The sequence below is a fragment of the Lycium ferocissimum genome, chromosome 3, assembly GCF_029784015.1.
Source record: "Lycium ferocissimum isolate CSIRO_LF1 chromosome 3, AGI_CSIRO_Lferr_CH_V1, whole genome shotgun sequence".
Taxonomy (NCBI): domain Eukaryota; kingdom Viridiplantae; phylum Streptophyta; class Magnoliopsida; order Solanales; family Solanaceae; genus Lycium; species Lycium ferocissimum.
The window spans coordinates 14,752,187-14,770,424 of NC_081344.1; the positions used below are offsets into that span (position 1 = coordinate 14,752,187).

The following is an 18,238-nucleotide window of genomic DNA, read 5'->3' on the forward strand; positions in this document are numbered from 1 at the left end:
GGCAAGACAATTTATTTTTACTTCACAACTTTTCCAACTTCCATCCCCTTTTCATTCATTCTTTCTTTCTTTCTTTCTTTTTTATGATTATTATTATTATTATTATTATTATATATTATTATTATATATTTGGTTTATCCAATAAATTTCTTTTTTTGTTTAATAGGAGCATGTTTGGATGGGCTTGTCGTAAGTTAGGAATTCTAAGTAGGCGTTTGGCTATGAAAATCAAATATTTTTTACTACTTTATTTGGAATTATGAAGTTGGAGTTGAAGATAGAGTTGTGTTTGGTTATACTTTTTGCAAATAATATTTGGTTGTTTGAATGTATTAAAAGTGGGGGAAAAAAAGGTGAAAACAAGGTTTTAGGTGTTTTTCAAATCTTGGAATTTTTATGACCAACCGTTGATTTTCAAATAAAGTGAAATAATTTTTCAGAAAAAAATGAAAATTTTTCATGGTCAAACGGGTCTTAATTTATGACTTTTGGTTTATTTTTGTTATCTTTACTTAAAAGCACTTTTTAATTTACCCAAATACTATAAAAATGCTTTAAAATAATTTTAATTTTAAAAGCACCTAAAATAAGTGAATCCAAACAGGATTTAGATTGATTTCTTACGGTTTGCTTATATTTCAAGAAAATGTTTGCATAAGAGTCGTCTTTTTAATGTTTGGTATGACGGAAGTGGTTATTGTGATTATCTTAGTACTTTGATTTTATATATTACTTACTTCAATTGATATTTAAATATAAATACTATTAATTTTAATACGTGGACTTCGCTTAGCCTTGCCTTCTCTTTTAAGGACTCGATCAGCGAGCTTGGATGCTCCATCGAGTTGAGTCAGAAATCCACTATATGTATCACTGCCTAATAGTGACATGCATTTTAGTGCTAAGTGATAATGAAATGAATGGATCATTCTAACCTTAAGCAAAAGGTCTCGATTTGAGTCTTGATAATTGAAAACTTCATAGTACGCTCCTTCCTTATAAAATGAGCTCTACGCTACACGAATTTGGATTAGTCGGGTCAGTAATTCCAGATATCATATAGTTAAACAAAAAAATCAACGGATAGCCTCCTTAAGGACATGTGTTTAACTTTTGTCCCTATTAAGAAGATTATTGCAAAATATAGACATCCACTAGAATTTGTGTTCCAACTTCCACATTTCCATCTTCTTCGTAAGTGTCGTAAAAATTAAAGACTTTTTTTGTTAAAAAAAAAAAATTATTATATACAAGGTAGGGGAAGGGAAAATGGGGAGGGGATTACAATTTACAACGTGGGGATTCGAACCCTCACCAACGACGTGAAAGTTCAGGTACCCAACCAACTGAACTACTAGATCGCCCTACATAAAAATAAAATAAAAATTAAAGACTCGTTACTTATTTAAGATGGTTTGGTTAGAAAAACTTGAAAAATTATTAGATTCTGCCGAGTTTGATTGTTGAAAAAAGACGATTAAGTGAGTTTATTGATTAAAGAATCCTATAAAATTAAAGAGTATTATTTAAGGGGAGACTATCTCCCGATAGTTTCTATGCTTTATTTTATATTATTAGTTTTCTCACATGTAGTCACTTGACTAAATCATATCTAGGTATTATGTGTCTTTAGTATATTTTTCTTTGTTGTCTCTGATATGTCGTTGTTCAAGATTTGCAATTGTACTTAGCCTCTGTATAATGTCTTGTTATTATCGATCCCAATAGATTTTGGATCAAATTTGAAGCAACAACGTGATAATGATATTTCTCAAAAACTTTTGAAGATCCGTCCTAAAACCCTAGTGATTGCTTACACTGTAAGAAAAATGGAATTTAAATTTTTTTTTATATGTTAAACGTTTTGTATTCGATGATAGTCCGTAAACATTAACTCAATTAGAAGTATGATAGTTGATAATTGGGTCGTACACTTCATGTGTTTGGTGGGTCTACTGTGGCAGTGAATGTAGGCTCAACCCAATGAGGTTTACAATAAGCAGGTCCATCGAGGTTTCATTAATTTCAATTAGAACCCCTCTCTAATTAATCCTTATATAAACACAATATCATGATTATTTCATACCATTTATTGTGTTTGTTAGTTATAGAGGTTTTGTCTTGTGAAATGGTAGTAGAAAGCAAGACATAGTTCATCATCAATATGCAGTATGGCTCAAAAGCTACGCAACTATCCTTGATAATCTAATTATTTTTGTGTCATAATATCACGTTCGATCCTAATTTTATTATGTTAATATTTTTACAAGGTCTTGTGCCAAAGCCATCATTCAAAAACTGCTGCTAAGCCGCTCCAATTTATGAATAATTTATTTCAAAATTACAACACAATTTATCCTAAAATCCTGATGATTTGTCATAACTTATGGCAAGCCCATCCATCAAAATTCATGGTGGTACATCCGACATGATATTCTGTATCATATTTTGGTGATCAATCATGAATTGTGGCAAGACAAGTCTTCTGGCGATCTGCTAAGAATTGAGCTCTCACTTCTGATATAGAGCTTACTTTCACATTTTAAAAAAGAAAACATATCAAAAATTAAATAATGACACAAATGATTTCTAAAAAATGTCATGTGCTTTTTTTTCCCCAAAAAATAATCATTTATCGACAATATTAAAATGTATCCCAATTAATGAATATATACGTTAATAACTGATAGAAAGAACGGATAGAAAATAAACTGTGGTTTTGATAAAGGAGAATCATCCTAAATGGAAAGTTTTAAGATATATGGAGTACAAACTTGCGTTTAAGTTAGACACCTTAATTTGTATTGCACTTTTTGTGTGATAGAAATATTATTTTAATTAACCTACATTAAATAGGAAATGAAAGTGTAACTTTCTATCTCACTAGATGACCTTGAATCCTAGAAGTCAAATCTGATCACCACCCTCTCTTCTTGGAGATCATTTACCCTTTAGTGGAAGTGCAGGAACAGGAATTTCTCGGGGAAAGGCCCATTCACAGCAACGCACGTATAATTCTTGCCTATCAGGTAAAGATTTACCTCCGCGGAAAGGATGATTCATTTGGATCGACATAAGTCCAACTACATTGCCACGTATGAAATGAATAGTTTAGCTAATTGATGTGTCATACTGACAGATGTAATAGTTATCTAAAAATCTAATTTGATATTTTTAAATTTGTTTGGAGTATAATATAACTGGGTGAAACATGATGAACTTCTTTTTTTCCAAACATCATTTTGGATAAAATCCCTCCATGCTAGTCATGTGGAATATTCTTACGTCTCTACTATTATGGAAAGCTTACATTTAGGTACTTGTATTCTCCTTCCACACGAAGCACTATTAAGCTTCTTAGCTTTTAAAATACTTACATCTATATGTACTGAAGTCAGTATCAATATTAGAGGCATTGCTTGCTCATTACAATCATTGTAACAGGAACATCACATGCATTAATGTTGCCATTACAATCATTAGTCATGGGCGAGGTAGGTCGGAATACGGAATTGAATTCGAATAATGCTAAAGTGTTACAATTGGGAGTCACCCCATGCTCTATTGTACTTGTGGGAATCTCTTTTGCCACTAAGCCACAAACTTTAAATTCTTTTGCAAAAAGGATTCGATAAGTTTGAAAAAAGAACAAAGAAACATGATACAACACGATAGCTTCCTGGGGATCATCATCCTAGTTCTACACGTTTGGAATTTAATAACTTGAAAAGGAAATTAATTATGTTTGGAATGATGTAATTTCTTAGAATGGAACGACTTCTATTGTAATTATTCCTTTTTTGTTTCAATTTTTTAAAATATGGGTGGTAAGCTGTGCAATTAGCCTTCCCCTCTTCGGTTTGGCATCATCGAACTTGGAAATTTCGAATTTCGACTTTCTAAAATTCTCAACCAAACTCGATCCATTCTGGTTTAATTCGATTCGTTTTTTATTATTTCGGTTCGGTTACACAAATCGATTTGTTCGTCGTTTGTTTGAAATTTAAATTCAAGTAACTATTTTCATTTCGTGTTTAGAGTAAACATAACAAAAATTAATGAGATGCTTAAATTCTAGGGGGGCCTTATAACCAAGACATTAACCAAGAAAAAACCATAAACTACGCAAAGCATAATAACATATAAATAGCAAAACAAGAGCTTGACAACTTGTGCAAACATACAAATCCGCCAACACCACATTACATATACCAAATTAATAATCCAATGCTTTTATGACTTGCAACTCGTGTGTTGAGACAAGATAATAAAGCTCGGTTTCAAAAGTCTTATCCTCAAAAACACCAAAAAAAAACTCTAATTTGTACAAGCTAAGATCAAAGAACAAACAAAATCATGGGTGGAGGCAATGGCCAAAAAGGAAAAAGATTTATGCATATGAAAGGCGATGACTCGTGAGAAGTTAACGCTGAAAAGATGAAAGACTTTAAAGATGTGTGGTGATGATGTGTTGCGTTTGGGGTTGTAAAGTCGAAACTTGAGGCCAACAAAGAAGTATATACCACCGTGAATATCCGGTGCATGCGACATTCAATTGCGCCACTTCAAGTTACATAAATATTACTTCACTATTAAGTATTAAGCGTATATATAGTTGTGTTCGAGACTATTAGAGTATTAGTCATTAATGGCATATAAATTCGGTTTATGTTCGGATCGGTTTGATATTTGTTGATAATTGTGATTCGGGTTTGAAGCCAACCGTATCCAAACCGTTAAACCGTAATATTTTACAATTGCATTTGTAAATCGAAATCGAATTGTATTATCCAAATTGAATTATCCGAATTGTTTCAAATCGGTTCGGAAATTCGGGTTGAACCGATTTGTGCACAGGCCTAATGGGTAGTTTTTACGCGGATTCTTTTTTTGACCTTTTGTCGTGAAATTTAAAAAATATTGGCATACAAGTGATGTGTCATAACCGAGTAGGATAAATTTGACCTTTTGAACAATTTAGTTCAATTATTCTAAAATGACAAAAATAGTACTATTATGATTTACTATTAGAATAGGTAACGGTCAATGATGATATGTGAAATTAACCCATTAAATATGAGATAAAGTTGAATTTTGACTTAAAGCTTCGTATTATACCTTAATCTTGATAAAAATATTGCAATGAAGCATGAACTAAAAATATTACAACTGTGCGAGTGCTTGATTATCTTACTGAAATTAATATTACAACTACATAATATAGACTTTGTTGGGATTTTAAGGTGTGAAGGGGAAATGAAAAAAGATAATCTTTTGGAGTGCACCCAAAAGACACTCTTTGGATTGCAACTCTTCATCTTGGGAAAAACCCGACCGTGCTTTCATTTTCGTATAAATTCGGAGGAATAACCTCATTTTCTCGTCCTTGGCCAACTTGAATTTTCAAACTTCTGCATACTTTCTTACAAACAAAATTTCGAGTCTTTGTGTGATTTGCTGCTGAATTAACGTTTAGTGGGGTTTGAAGTACCATTATGCCATCAACATCAGATATACTTTTCATTTTATCGCAGGTTTAGGAAGAAATCCATAACATCGGATATAGTGATAGAATTAAATTCTCTTTGGGGGCACAATTTTTGATAAATTACGATTTTGAATATTTTCACTTTATGCATTTTACTTTTTTCGAGATTAATTCAAGTTCCTGATTTACTGATTTTGAACACAGATATACTAACAGATTACATGGATCAAAAGAAGGGAAGACTAGCCAAGGATTTATAGGAAAGAAAATCAAGAGACAGGACATCCGTCTCTGTAAAGTTAGAAGATTGTGTGAACTGCTCTCGATTTCCTCGAATAGAAGGTTTAAATAGAACATAACAGCGAACAAAGCAACAAGGCCCATTAGCTCAGTTGGTTAGAGCGTCGTGCTAATAACGCGAAGGTCGCAGGTTCGAGACCTGCATGGGCCATTTGAAATATAGTTTTTGCTACTTGGCCATTTGAGTCATTTGACCAATAACATTCTATATATAATCTCCAATTCCATCTTTTAATACCTTCAAAATCTGTATGGTTTCTCATTACTACATCTCTGTCTTCATTACTGTGTTTGACTATCCTAGATTCCGCTATTAGCTTATAAGTTTATAATATATAGTCTTTTATCTATTTTTAGTGTTTAATCTTATACTTTTTTTCTTCTCATACATGGCAATTCGTACTTGGAAACATGTAGCTTAGCAACTCAGCAGGCGCCAGGATGTGTTACTCGATGACCAAAACTCAGCTGGTCAAGCTTCTATCAGTGAATAAGAAACATAAGTTTTCGTTAATTTTTTTTAATCGTAACCACACCTAACTTATTCATGATCAAGAGATCACAAATTTTCAGTTATTTTGTAGGACCAAAATCAATTTTTTCGAAATTGTCCTATCATCTTGGTTTCCGTTCGGTCTCGGTATGGTTCGATTAATTTTGATATTTTTTTTAAACATCATATAAGAGTCACAAATAGAGATTAGAACACACACCATGCATACTTCAGTAATACTTTTAAAAATCTAAATAGTTTTGCCGTTTAAAAAATGATGAATCGAGGGAACATGTGAAAGAATATAGACCCATTCCACTATTTATAGTAGTATAAAAAAAGTTAAGCAAAAATAAAAATCTAGATCATGAGTGGAAATAAATTAATCAAGAAGGAACTCAAGAACTGAGTCTACTAAAAGTAAGTATCTAATAAGAAAATTTAAATCACACAAGATGAAATATATCTAACTTTGTAAGTTTGCTACTCAAGATCGTTGGAATATCTTGTAGCTTGCGAGTTACTACTCAAGATGTTAGCTCGAACTAATTTAGTTTCAATAGGAGTAACATAAGTAATAGGTTTCAGGGTGGAGACACTGGTGCTAATTACATGTTAGCTTGTCATCGTTTCCATCACCCCAATCCAAAAAAAAAAAAAAGTTTTAATGTTTCATTATTTTAAAACTCAATTACATGCATAAACTTATTCTTCGATATTTTTAAGGTTTATTTTATAAAATTTAAACCAATTTAATTATTCGATACAGTTATAGATTTACATATAAATCTACGATTTTGTTTCAAGAACCCAATAATCAGTTCGGTACGGACAATTCGATCGATTAAATAAGTTTTTTTAAAAACATTGACACCCCTAATTCTGAGCTTCACTAGATAAAACGGAACAAAGGAGTATTTTCCCCCCTTTTTTTGTATAAATAACAAGAAAATAAATAAAGGAAATTGAATAAGCACACACACATATTGAGACCGCAACTTAAATGACCCAAAAAGTGGTCGAAGGTACCAAAATAACCCATTAAAAAAAAAGTTACCAAACTAACCTTTTAGGAAGAAAATAGCATCCGTAATTTAGTGCGCAATCGAGGAAGGTTTAAATTAACACCAAAGTAAATTTATAGTTAAGTCAATAACCATTGCGCGCTAAATTAAATATAGTCTTCCTGTCCAATATTTCTTTAATAAAAGTTCCCACCATCTTCCCCACCCCGACGGTCCCCCACCATTTAAAAAAAAAACGACGATAAACCAGAAAACAGTGGTCCCCACCTATTAAAAACATCATTTCCGTGTTATTTTTTAACCCGAAAGTCAATATTCTTGGTATATTCAAGGCAAGGAACAAGTTTCAAAGCTTTGATTTCGGAATAAAGCGGCGTAGAACTCGATTTCAAAAACTAAAAACAACCTTCAATCTAGGTATTTCACTACGAATTTTCTATTAAATTGTTAAATATATTATTATCCTAAGCATGATTATTGTGTACTAGTTGCGCATTTCAAAAAAAAATACTGCACACTTTTTTTTTGCGCAAATGGGGCAGTCCACTGCCCCTTTTAAAAAAAAATATTTTTTTTAATTAATTAATTGTTAATTGTTTGTTAGCTAATTGTTTATTTGTTGATTATTTATTTAGTATTTGTTAATTGTCGGATTAGCTAGTTATTTATTTATTAATTATTTGTTGATAGTTTGATTAGTTAATTGTTTATTTGTTAATTATTTATTAAATATATGTTAATAGTTTCATTAGTTAATTGTTTATTTGTTAATTGTTTGTTAACTATTTATTAATTATTTGCTAGCTAATTGCTAATTATATGATAATGAATTGTTAATCTTTATATTTTTATTCGTGAAATATTTGTTAATTTAGGTTTGAACATCCTTAGTTTAGGATTGAACATCCTTAGTTTAGGTTTGAACATCCTTAGTTAAACCTTTAATATCCTTAATATTATATTTGTTAGTTAATTGTATTTCATCCTTAGTTTAGGTTTGAACATCCTTAGTTTAAGATTTAAAATAGCATTAATATAATATTAGTTAGTTAATTGTAGTTAGTATAATAATTAATTAACAATTATTAATTTGCAAATTTAGATAGTTAATATAATTTCCCGTTAAAGTATTAGTTAGTTAGTATAATTGAACATCCTTAGTTTAGAATTAAACATCCTCAGTTTAGGATTAAACATCCTTAGTTTAGGTTTAAACATCTTTAGTTTAGGATTGAACATCCTTAGTATAATTTTTCGATAAAAGATTACATAATTAATATTACATGTTAATGATTAATTAAAAATGCGTAAAATAGATACGACACCTCCATGGATCCCGCCCCCTTCATTCGGGGCCTTTCGAGCGCCTTTACGACGACGCATAGGTCCCAGTTAGTATGGGATTCGAATGTAGATGTCAGACACTTGGTCCGTCCCAGGTTGATGGAATAAGCATGGGATATTTTAGGGCCGGCCCCGCGAGTCGCGTCTTAGATATACTATATCGGGGCGGTGTCTCCGTTGCGTCGGCTAGGACACGTACGGCCTAGGGCTCTTTGGATGATTGAGCGACACCCGTGCTTTCATCTCTCCTGTTGGTGAGGCCTTCCATCATCATTTACGGTCTCGGGTATGGACGCGCGTTGTATATTAAGGAGCCTCAGCAAATGTCGTCGTATCGGCGAGGAGTTGACTAGGCTCGGGTTTCGCGCCTCGGGGAGGGTGATATATGGTGCTCGGGTGTCGATGCATTCCTCTGCTCACTTGAGCCTCGTAGACATGGAGCATCCGATTACGGAGGACACACCTCGGGGATGTTGACCTACGTTGGGCCTTCTCATCATATTCGGCTTATTACATGTAGCTTGAGGATTTTCTTTGTTTCTAGAGTGTCTGTTACGGTTGGGCTCGACATGTATCGGATTACGTCGGCGTGCGCATTTTGTCCTGCATTTTGCCCACTCCTGCAGGTAATATATTTAAGTGTGTGTAATTTTATTCTAAATATAGCTTTTTGAAATGACGACTAATAAAACATTTTTTTAATGACCTTTTCAGATATAGATGTGGACTAGGATGAGACCTTTTCAGCCCACAGCTGCTGACCCTCCGCTCGACTATATTGTTGAGGCGGCGCCATACGAGCGGAGATGGACGGGAGGCGTAATCCGAGATGTGGATACGCACCACAGTATTCTCCTATTCAGGGATCAGCTAGATCGTATGACGGTGGATACGGTAAGTTTTTTTGATATAACATTAGTATGTTATTTTTTTTTATTTTTTTTACTATTTTAGTCTTTTATTGTTAACTAATTCAATTCTTTTTACAGGCTTTTATATGGACGCCGTATGATCAGATTTTGGATCAGCTGCGTGTTTTGTAGGGCTGGTGAGCCCACGTGGAGGTCGCGGTGTCTGTTGATACCTATAGATATCGTTGAGGATCACGCGCCCAACCGCGTCTTACGACAGTTCGGCCATGTACAAAATATACCTGAGCAAGTTACTTAGGAGCACGACCATTATTCGTGGGACGAGCGTGCGGCTGTCACTGATGCACGGCGAGCCTTTATGCAGCTCCGGGTCCACCGTTGGGATCAGAGGGTGGGGACGCTAGCGGTGGTTGGACATGCGACCTCGGTCGGAGGTACGTAGGTGGTACACACGGATCACTCGCAGCTTGATTGGCAACCCCGCGAGGCCTCGTGCAGGTGGCCGAGGATATGCAGCACTCACAGGATAGTGTGAGGCGTTTGTAAGTTTTATTAGTCTTAAACTTAATTAATCGTCTTATGTATTACGTTACAAATTTATTCAATCATTAATATTTGCAAACAATTGCAGCTACGGACCGTACAGAGGTTCCTCTGGGAGAGCTTGGACCATATGCATGCACCCGAGACAGCGGGATATGCAACGCGGATGGTTCAGCTAGCCGAGGGTGGTATGCTATAGGCACAGGAGCTCGAACATCTCGACGAGCGTGTTTTAGAGTCCCGCATCAGGCAACGGGTAGTCGTGGTCATGCCGGAGGTGGTGCTGCCAGAAGGGCGGGTGACAGAGGGGGTGGGGCCAGAGGGGCTGGTGGCCGAGAGGGTAGGGGCAGAGGGGCTGGTGGCCGAGGTGGTAGGGACAGAGGGGCTGGTCACAGAGGGGGTGGGGCCAGAGGGGCTGGTGGTCTAGTAGATGAGCCTGACGAGCATGCTCCAGTTCCAGCTCCAGCCCAGCAGCCTCTGTCGACTTCAGAGATCCCGTCGACTTCTTACCGACCGTCGACTTCAGAGCATCCGTCGACACCTGTATATACACGGTTTATTTTCGGATCACGTATTCGGCCATCGCACCGCACAACCGCCGATTCGTCGTTCACGAGTGCGTGAGTCGGCTCGTGATCTATTGGGTAGCATGAAGCTGGACTTCGATTACTTATTCAAGGACTTCGATATGTCTCCGGTTCCGGGCCCGCTCAGAAGACCGTTGAGGAGCCATCTCAGAAGCCCTCTCACCAGCCATCTCAGGAGCCCGTCGACACACAGGTTTGATTTTTTACAATAAAATAATGTATTAAATTAATTGCTTATGTGTTATTTCATGTTTAGTTTAGCATAAATCTAAACTAAATTGTTTATATATTATTTCAGGTTCATTCTTCTGCTTTGTGGACCCGTCTCACACTCCCGGCACCATCTACGTCTTCGGCTCACGGGGCCGTGAGGAGCGGCTCATGAGCCCTCTGCCACCATCTCGGGGAGCTGTCGACACACAGGTTTGATTTTTTACAATAAAATAATGTATTAATTAATTGTTTAGATGTTATTCCATGTTTAGTTTAGCATAAATCTAAACTAAATTGTTTATATGTTATTTCAGGTTCATTCTTCTGTGCCTCTGGACCCGTCTCCTATTGAGATTGAGTCATTTCCTGAAGCTCACATTTCGGCCACCGTCGTCTCCCATAGGAAGCATATTTTGAACAAGCCCCCAAGGAAGGGAATGCAGGAATGTCATGCCATAGAGCATGTACAAATTAAGAGAGAAAATTTGGGGGGGGGGGGGGGGGAGGGGTGGTGGAGATGATGGCGAGGGTGGTGGGATTCACCTTAGGCCTAACGTTATTCTAAAGGCTCCCACATGTGGGACCTAGGGGGATGGAGATTATGTATTTGTAAATAAAATGTACAATTTATGTTAATATTATATTTATTTATTTTTTGTATTATTTTCTTAATGATAGTTAGTTATCTTAGTTTTTATTGTCGTTTAATAATAACTTGTGCGATGTCCAAAATTAATCAAAATCCTATAAAATAAAACACTTAAACCAAAAGATAACAAGTTTCCAAACAAACAAAACTTACTTCGGAGCACTTTACAGCTCCTAAAACGACGATCCAAACGTATAGGTATACTTGATGTGTTGAGTCTACATTATTGTTCGCAGAAAAAGATATAAGGTTCTATATAAAATATTGATATTTCGACGTTTTTAAACGTGATTAATTTTTAATCAAAGTACGAAAAAAAATGTGAATTTCGAAACTTTTGGCCAATGAACAAAGGGCTGGGGGATTTATTAAATACATTGCCTTTAAATTAGTGCGCAATAGGACTTAATTGAAAATTTACAGTTTGGTCCTAAATTAGTGCGCAAAAAATAGTTATATAATTTTTTTTTTAGTGGGTTATTTTGGTACTTCGTATCACTTTTTTGAGCCATTTAAGTTGCGGACTCCACATATATCACACATTCCACGGACTCCAATTGGAATTTTGGAACCTCAAAGAATATGCTGTGGTATTACTACTACCATGGAATATGCCATGCTAAATGTTGGGTCCACTTGAAAACCATTAGAATCACGCCACGTGTCAATTATCAACAGCAAAAAAATAAAAACTTGCAGATCCATAATCCCTCTCGTCTACCTTGACCCACCTACCCACCCCACGACAACTGGCTATTTAGAGGGAAACGCGAAATATAATGCATTTTAGACGGATCCCGTCATAAGCTAACCCCCATTTCTCCTCTAAAACAAAACTCTCAAGGTACGTTCCCTTCTCCTCATTTCTTTCTTAGCTTTGTAATTTTGTTTATATAAATCGCCGTTTTTAAGGTTAGTAATTGTAATTTTGTTTTTATGAATCGTTGTTTTTTCCTTGTAATTGAGCGCATTTTCGTGATTTCTTCTTAGGTTTGTATTTTATTGTTTTTACAGAAATTGTAATTTTTGGAGGAAATTCTTTTTTGAAGCATTATTCATAGATCTAGGTTTGGAAAAATGCATCTCGTCATTAAGTTGTGTGTTTGTATGTTCGAATTTGTCTTGTTTTTATGTGTTTGGCTCAGATCTCCATCTTTTCACCTCCTCAAAATATAATAATTCACCGAGTTTTCGTTGTTTCATTTTTTATTTTCTTTAGGCCAGTGAAAAAAACAGTCTTTTGGTATAATTCTGTTCATTTATTGGCGCAATATCTGAATTTTGGCTGAAATTTTATAGTTTTGGTACATTAATACTACTTTCTCTGTTTAGATTTGTTTGTCTGGTTTTGACTTGGAAACGGAATTTAACAAAGTAATGGTCTTAAACTAAAGATACGTGGAATGCACCAAAATGCCTTTTAATCTCGTGGTCTTAAATATGCCACCTGGAAAGTTGGAATTATCGAGTTGCCAAAAAAGAAAAGGGACATTTTTTTTTTGAAACAGACTAAAAAAGAAATTAAGACAAACAAATTGAAACAGAGGGAGTGATAAAAAATAATACCATGTCAATAGAGAATTAGTGTGGGACATTCTAAACAATGTACTTATTTTTTTCCTCTTTTTGGACCAAGAAAGTGAATGCTGAAGAAAGGTCAAGCTAAATTTGGTATAGGACTAGACAAGTCCTGTAACGAAAGGAAAGTAATTTAATAACACTTTGTTGTGTTGACTCAATATGCTATTGAGTGGATTTTCCTAACATGCATAGCAGTGACGTTGAGTTTCTTTATTGTCAATTAGAACTTGCCTTTTAGGACTAGAGAAACTGTTAATGATAAGCGGTAGGTGGTTTTTTTTTTTTTTTTTTTATTGTTAAATCTTGGTTTTTTAAGTGTATATATAAAGCTAGATGCTGCATAATCACACTGGAGATTTGAGAGAGATAGAGAGTAATTTTGTACAATAATGCTACAGATTGAGAAGTAAAGTATACTGGATAGTGCAGCATATTTTCGTCTGTTGATTTATTTTTTTTGTGTGGTAATTCTAGAGATGTAAAATGGATAGTGCAGTTTGTTTATAAGGTAGATAGTGCAGCATATGGCCATATTTACTCTGCATTATGTTACTTTCTCTGTGTGTGTGTGTGTGTGTTGGGGGATAAATCTGTCAAGTAAGTTGTTTTTCTTCATTTTCTTGAACGATGCGATGAATATTCGTTCAAAGTGTTTTTTTCCTTTATAATTGAACAAGTTTGAACTTAATGGCTGATATTACTACTATTCCTAATACATGGACCAACAATTTGGAATACTAGTACACTGGTATTCGACTATTTGTTTGTTTTGAACTGATCAATTCTTCTAGAGTACTAAATCCTTTTTGAGTTATTTGCGCAAAGTACTTGGTAATAATTTGAATGTCTGTATACTGCATTGAGTGCTATAGTAGTTTGCATCCTTTAGGGGGCTCTTAATTTCTATTTTCTAAGTAAAGTTACCAGTTTGCCCGCAAAAAAAAAAAATGATTCTATTTTCTAAAGTATTAACAGGACTTCATTCGACTTTACTACATTTTCCTAACATGCTCCTCACTCTCTCTGTTTTGACGTGTATGACAGATTTGAATCAGCATCTTCATGAATACTAGAACTACTGTGGTATCTGCAGTTTCCTGTAAATCGGGAAACAAGAACGGCTTCTTCTGCTGGATTTTGTTGTGCTTGCTTTCTAAGTTCTTTAAGACTGCTACGGTAAACGTGCACTCCTTTGAAGCATTTGGAAAGGCTTGCCTACCATAGTATTAATATTTGGCCATCTACATCTGTCAAAGAGCTGCTGGAAACATGGTTTCTTCTCAGCTCTTTGCTCCGCCAAAAACAAACTTGCAAAAATCCTTCCACCGGCCGTTGCTTTTACCACTGACTGCCCCCGGTGTAGTTCCTTCAGAGCAGGTTGAACTTGATTTCTCTGATGTGTTTGGTCCTCCTCCTTGTCTGGCCTCAAATGAAACAAGTAATGGAATGTCTGAGAGTGTGTTTCCAGCAGATATGAGTGAGCTTGTCTATGATGATCCGGAGATTGTACACAGTAGGTCACATTCTTTGGTTGGTCCTTCTTCATATAAAAGTCAAGTACTGAAACTTGGGAGGCTCACCATTCATGAAGCAGAAGATTCGCTGGAACTGGTAGAGAATGTTATCGAACAGACAATTAAGGAAGACCAGGAGCTTTCCGTCAATGACTCAGCAAAAAGTGGAACTGTCTGCCTTGAAGATTTTGAAGTCATGAAAGTTGTTGGCCAAGGTGCATTTGGGAAAGTATTTCAGGTTAAAAAGAAGGGTACATCAGATATTTATGCAATGAAGGTGATGAGAAAGGATAAGATTATGGAGAAGAACCATGCTGAATATATGAAAGCGGAAAGAGATATCTTGACAAAGATAGATCACCCATTTGTTGTCCAGCTTAGGTACTCATTCCAGGTGATTTCCTAGACTCTTATTCAATAGGTCTTCAATCATTGAGCAACCACATAAGGATAGTAATATCTTGCAATCTTTAGAACTGTATGATTGTAATTCAATCTTTCAACTTTGGAGCTCTTTCTGATGATCAGATACTTTTTCATGGTTTTAACCTGCAGACAAAGTATAGGCTTTACCTTGTGCTCGACTTCATTAATGGTGGCCATCTCTTCTTTCAGCTCTATAAACAAGGCCTTTTCAGGTAGATTCTCCCTTCTTGCTATCTGTTACTTTGTGAAGCTGAAACTATGAATTGATTAATTCCTGCTTTGCTTCTCAGAGAGGATCTGGGACGAATTTATGCAGCTGAAATTGTATCCGCAGTGTGTCACCTTCATGCAAATGGAATAATGCACAGGGATCTCAAACCGGAAAACATTCTAGTGGATGTGGATGGCCATGTATATTCACCTCTCCCTCCCTCTGTTTTTGTGTGTGCAAGCACCCATCTGTATTCTTCTTCTTTGCATGTAAATGTTATGTATTTAATTTCTTCAATTCCCTTACTTGTTGTAGGCCATGCTGACTGATTTTGGACTTGCCAAGCAATTCAATGAGGATACAAGATCGAACTCCATGTGTGGAACAGTAGAGTACATGTCACCAGAGATTGTTCAAGGGAAGGGCCATGATAAGGCTGCTGATTGGTGGAGTGTAGGAATTTTGTTGTTTGAGATGCTTACGGGGAAGGTCAGCATCTGTATTCATGTCTCTGCACATATAGCCGGAGAGCAAGTTCCTTTTGTCACTAGTCTTAGCCATTACCTAATTATTTTTGTTATGAGAAAAAGCCTGCACCGACTATGTTCTTTGACTTGCTTTAAGAGCCACCTGCTGTTCCGACAAGCTTTTACTCTGGTTTGAACAGAAACAATTGGACTCTTCTATGAATATTAAGATGAAACTCTTCAGTTGTATGTTCATTTTCCTGGAAGGAAAAGGCCGCATCCTTCAGAAACTTCAACTGTACATTCCCTGCTAATGCTTTGTTTTTCTGTGTTTGCAGCCTCCTTTCACTGGAAATAGGCAAAAGATTCAGCAGAAGATAGTTAAGGACAAACTCAAGCTGCCAGCCTTTTTGTCCAGTGAAGCACATTCCCTTCTGAAAGGGGTAATTTTCCTCATCTCCTCTTATTCTCTCTGCAACTCTTGTTGAATTGTATTTCACTTGTGCAGTTGCAGTAAAAACCAGATAAAATTATCCTTTTCTTCCTCACACCCTTGTTGTAACTAAAGAGGGTACTCCTTCTGTTCCGTTTTATGACACAATTTTCTAATTAAAGAATGACAGATTTCTATATTTAGAAACAATTTACACCTTTAATGAAAAGTGTTTATACACGCTAATGCTATGACATGTTTAAGACCATTTGTTTCAAAAGTCTTAAACTGAAACAAATGTTATGACATATTTAAAACCACAAGTTTCAAAAGTATTCATTTCTTTCTCAAAACTTCACATCGAGTAAAACTATGCAACTCAAAGTTAGACAGAGGGAGTATCTTAACTTGTTTACAGTTCTATAACAATTTTTCATGACTTCCTGGGTAGAGCTATGCTGCTATTCATGTGTTCTCAGATTAATTCTTTGTTCTTTACCATAAGATTAATCAATATTCCCTCTTCTAGCTGCTGCAAAAGGACCCAATCAAAAGGCTTGGCAGTGGGTTGAAGGGTAGTGATGAAATCAAGGACCATAAATGGTTCAAGCCAATCAATTGGAAGAAGTTGGAGGCAAGAGAGATGCGGCCAAGTTTCTGTCCTGAAGTTGCTGGAACACACTGCATTGCAAATTTTGACAAGTGCTGGACAGATATGTCATTGGTTGATTCTCCAGTTTCGAGTCCAAAGGATATTACGGACCCTTTTCAGGGTTACACTTACGTGAGGCCCGCATCTTCCTTTCTCCAGAGGAGCAGTCCCTTGTGCTAGGATGGTTTGATGATATAGCACTTCATGTTGTTTCATTTTCTTCTCTAGGATGTAGTAGCCAGATGAGGTCATTAGTTGGGAGAATGATAAACCTGTCCTTCTACTCCATTATTTAAGTTGTTTCATTTTCTGTTACTGATTGAGAGACTTCTTATCTAGACCTTTCATCAGACGCATGATACTATAAAGGATTGCTAAGGTTGTTGTACTTTAAAATGGGATTCGTGGTTGATTGTTGCACTTTTTTAACAAAAAAGGAATGATTTTGTTTTTTGTTTCCCCTTGATAATATGTATTTGAGCTTTGGGATATGATCAAAGAAAATTATTACTTTGACAATAATTGTAGACTTATTTCTTCTTTTTTCTTTATTTCTTACAAATTCTTAATTTTGGCTGGTTCATCTCATAATTTAAATTAGTTTAATAATTTCCTGGATATGTTGTGTCTTTCAGTTATTTACCTTCTATTACTATTCTTGTTGTCATCTCATATTTACTCTGATATGTATGTGTTGTTCGACTATCATGGTGTAACAAAAGCAACATGTTTCATAAGAAAGTATGAAATCCTAGCTTGAACTTTATTCCTTCATTTAAAATTTTGTAAGATGGATAAAAAAAACTACGGAAAAAGGCCAAATATACTCTCTCGTTATACTTTGAGTTCAAATATACGCCTCCATCATTAAAGTTGACCGGAGATCAATCTCACGAGATATTAATAAAATAAATACCATGTGACATGCCACCTCACTAACCAAACCTTATTTTATCCCGACCCCCCCTCCTTTTATATCATCTTTCACCATTAGCGCCCACCCCCACCACCACTAGCAGCTTTTGAAGGATTCTTCTAACAATGGTTACAGTTCCAGAATTTTTCAGTCCCATTGAAACTTTGCACTGTTGGGATTCGGATTAGGTTGATATTACACGGATGATGAAAGAGAGAGAGAAATGGGTTAAAACCTGTTAGAAGTCAAAGGGGAAGAACTGGACTGGTAGGTTGATAGGTTAGTTGCTAATTTGAATTTGTAACTTTGCACGCAACGAATAAGGTCTTTTCATTTTTTTTTTTCAAACATATAAACAGATAGTAATTTTTGTTTTACAGAAAGAAAAAACCAATATTGCTCCATTATTTACTCCACGTGATTCAAGTGGAGATGAAAATGCTTACTGCTTAATCATCTTTGGTCAATAGATTAAGAACTTGGCCAGAGCACATAAAGGTTTTGATTTTAAATAAGATCGTGGG

General features: G+C 35.5%; 1 protein-coding gene and 1 non-coding gene across 2 annotated transcripts; both read left to right on the forward strand.

The window, feature by feature from the left end:
* Positions 1-5,865: 5,865 nt before the first annotated feature.
* TRNAI-AAU (transfer RNA isoleucine (anticodon AAU)) lies at positions 5,866-5,939 on the forward strand. Its single transcript has one exon. It is a non-coding gene; the product is annotated as a tRNA-Ile (tRNA).
* A 7,770-nt stretch (positions 5,940-13,709) lies between these two features.
* Positions 13,710-17,222, forward strand: LOC132049821 (serine/threonine-protein kinase AtPK2/AtPK19-like). The gene is made up of 6 exons (XM_059440762.1): positions 13,710-15,003; positions 15,165-15,247; positions 15,326-15,446; positions 15,562-15,735; positions 16,052-16,156; positions 16,676-17,222. Exons 1-6 carry the CDS (start codon positions 14,365-14,367, stop codon positions 16,976-16,978), a joined length of 1,425 nt encoding a protein of 474 aa, XP_059296745.1. The 5' UTR covers positions 13,710-14,364; the 3' UTR covers positions 16,979-17,222.
* Positions 17,223-18,238: the final 1,016 nt, after the last annotated feature.

What these genes read in the sequence shown, in the direction of transcription:
- LOC132049821 (XM_059440762.1), top strand. Translation starts at nt 14,365, where the DNA reads ATGGTTTCTTCTCAGCTCTTTGCTCCGCCAAAAACAAACTTGCAAAAA. An exon ending in TAGTGGATGTGGATGGCCAT is followed by an intron (nt 15,447 to 15,561) that starts GTATATTCACCT and finishes TACTTGTTGTAG; the next exon opens with GCCATGCTGACTGATTTTGG. An exon ending in TTGAGATGCTTACGGGGAAG is followed by an intron (nt 15,736 to 16,051) that starts GTCAGCATCTGT and finishes CTGTGTTTGCAG; the next exon opens with CCTCCTTTCACTGGAAATAG.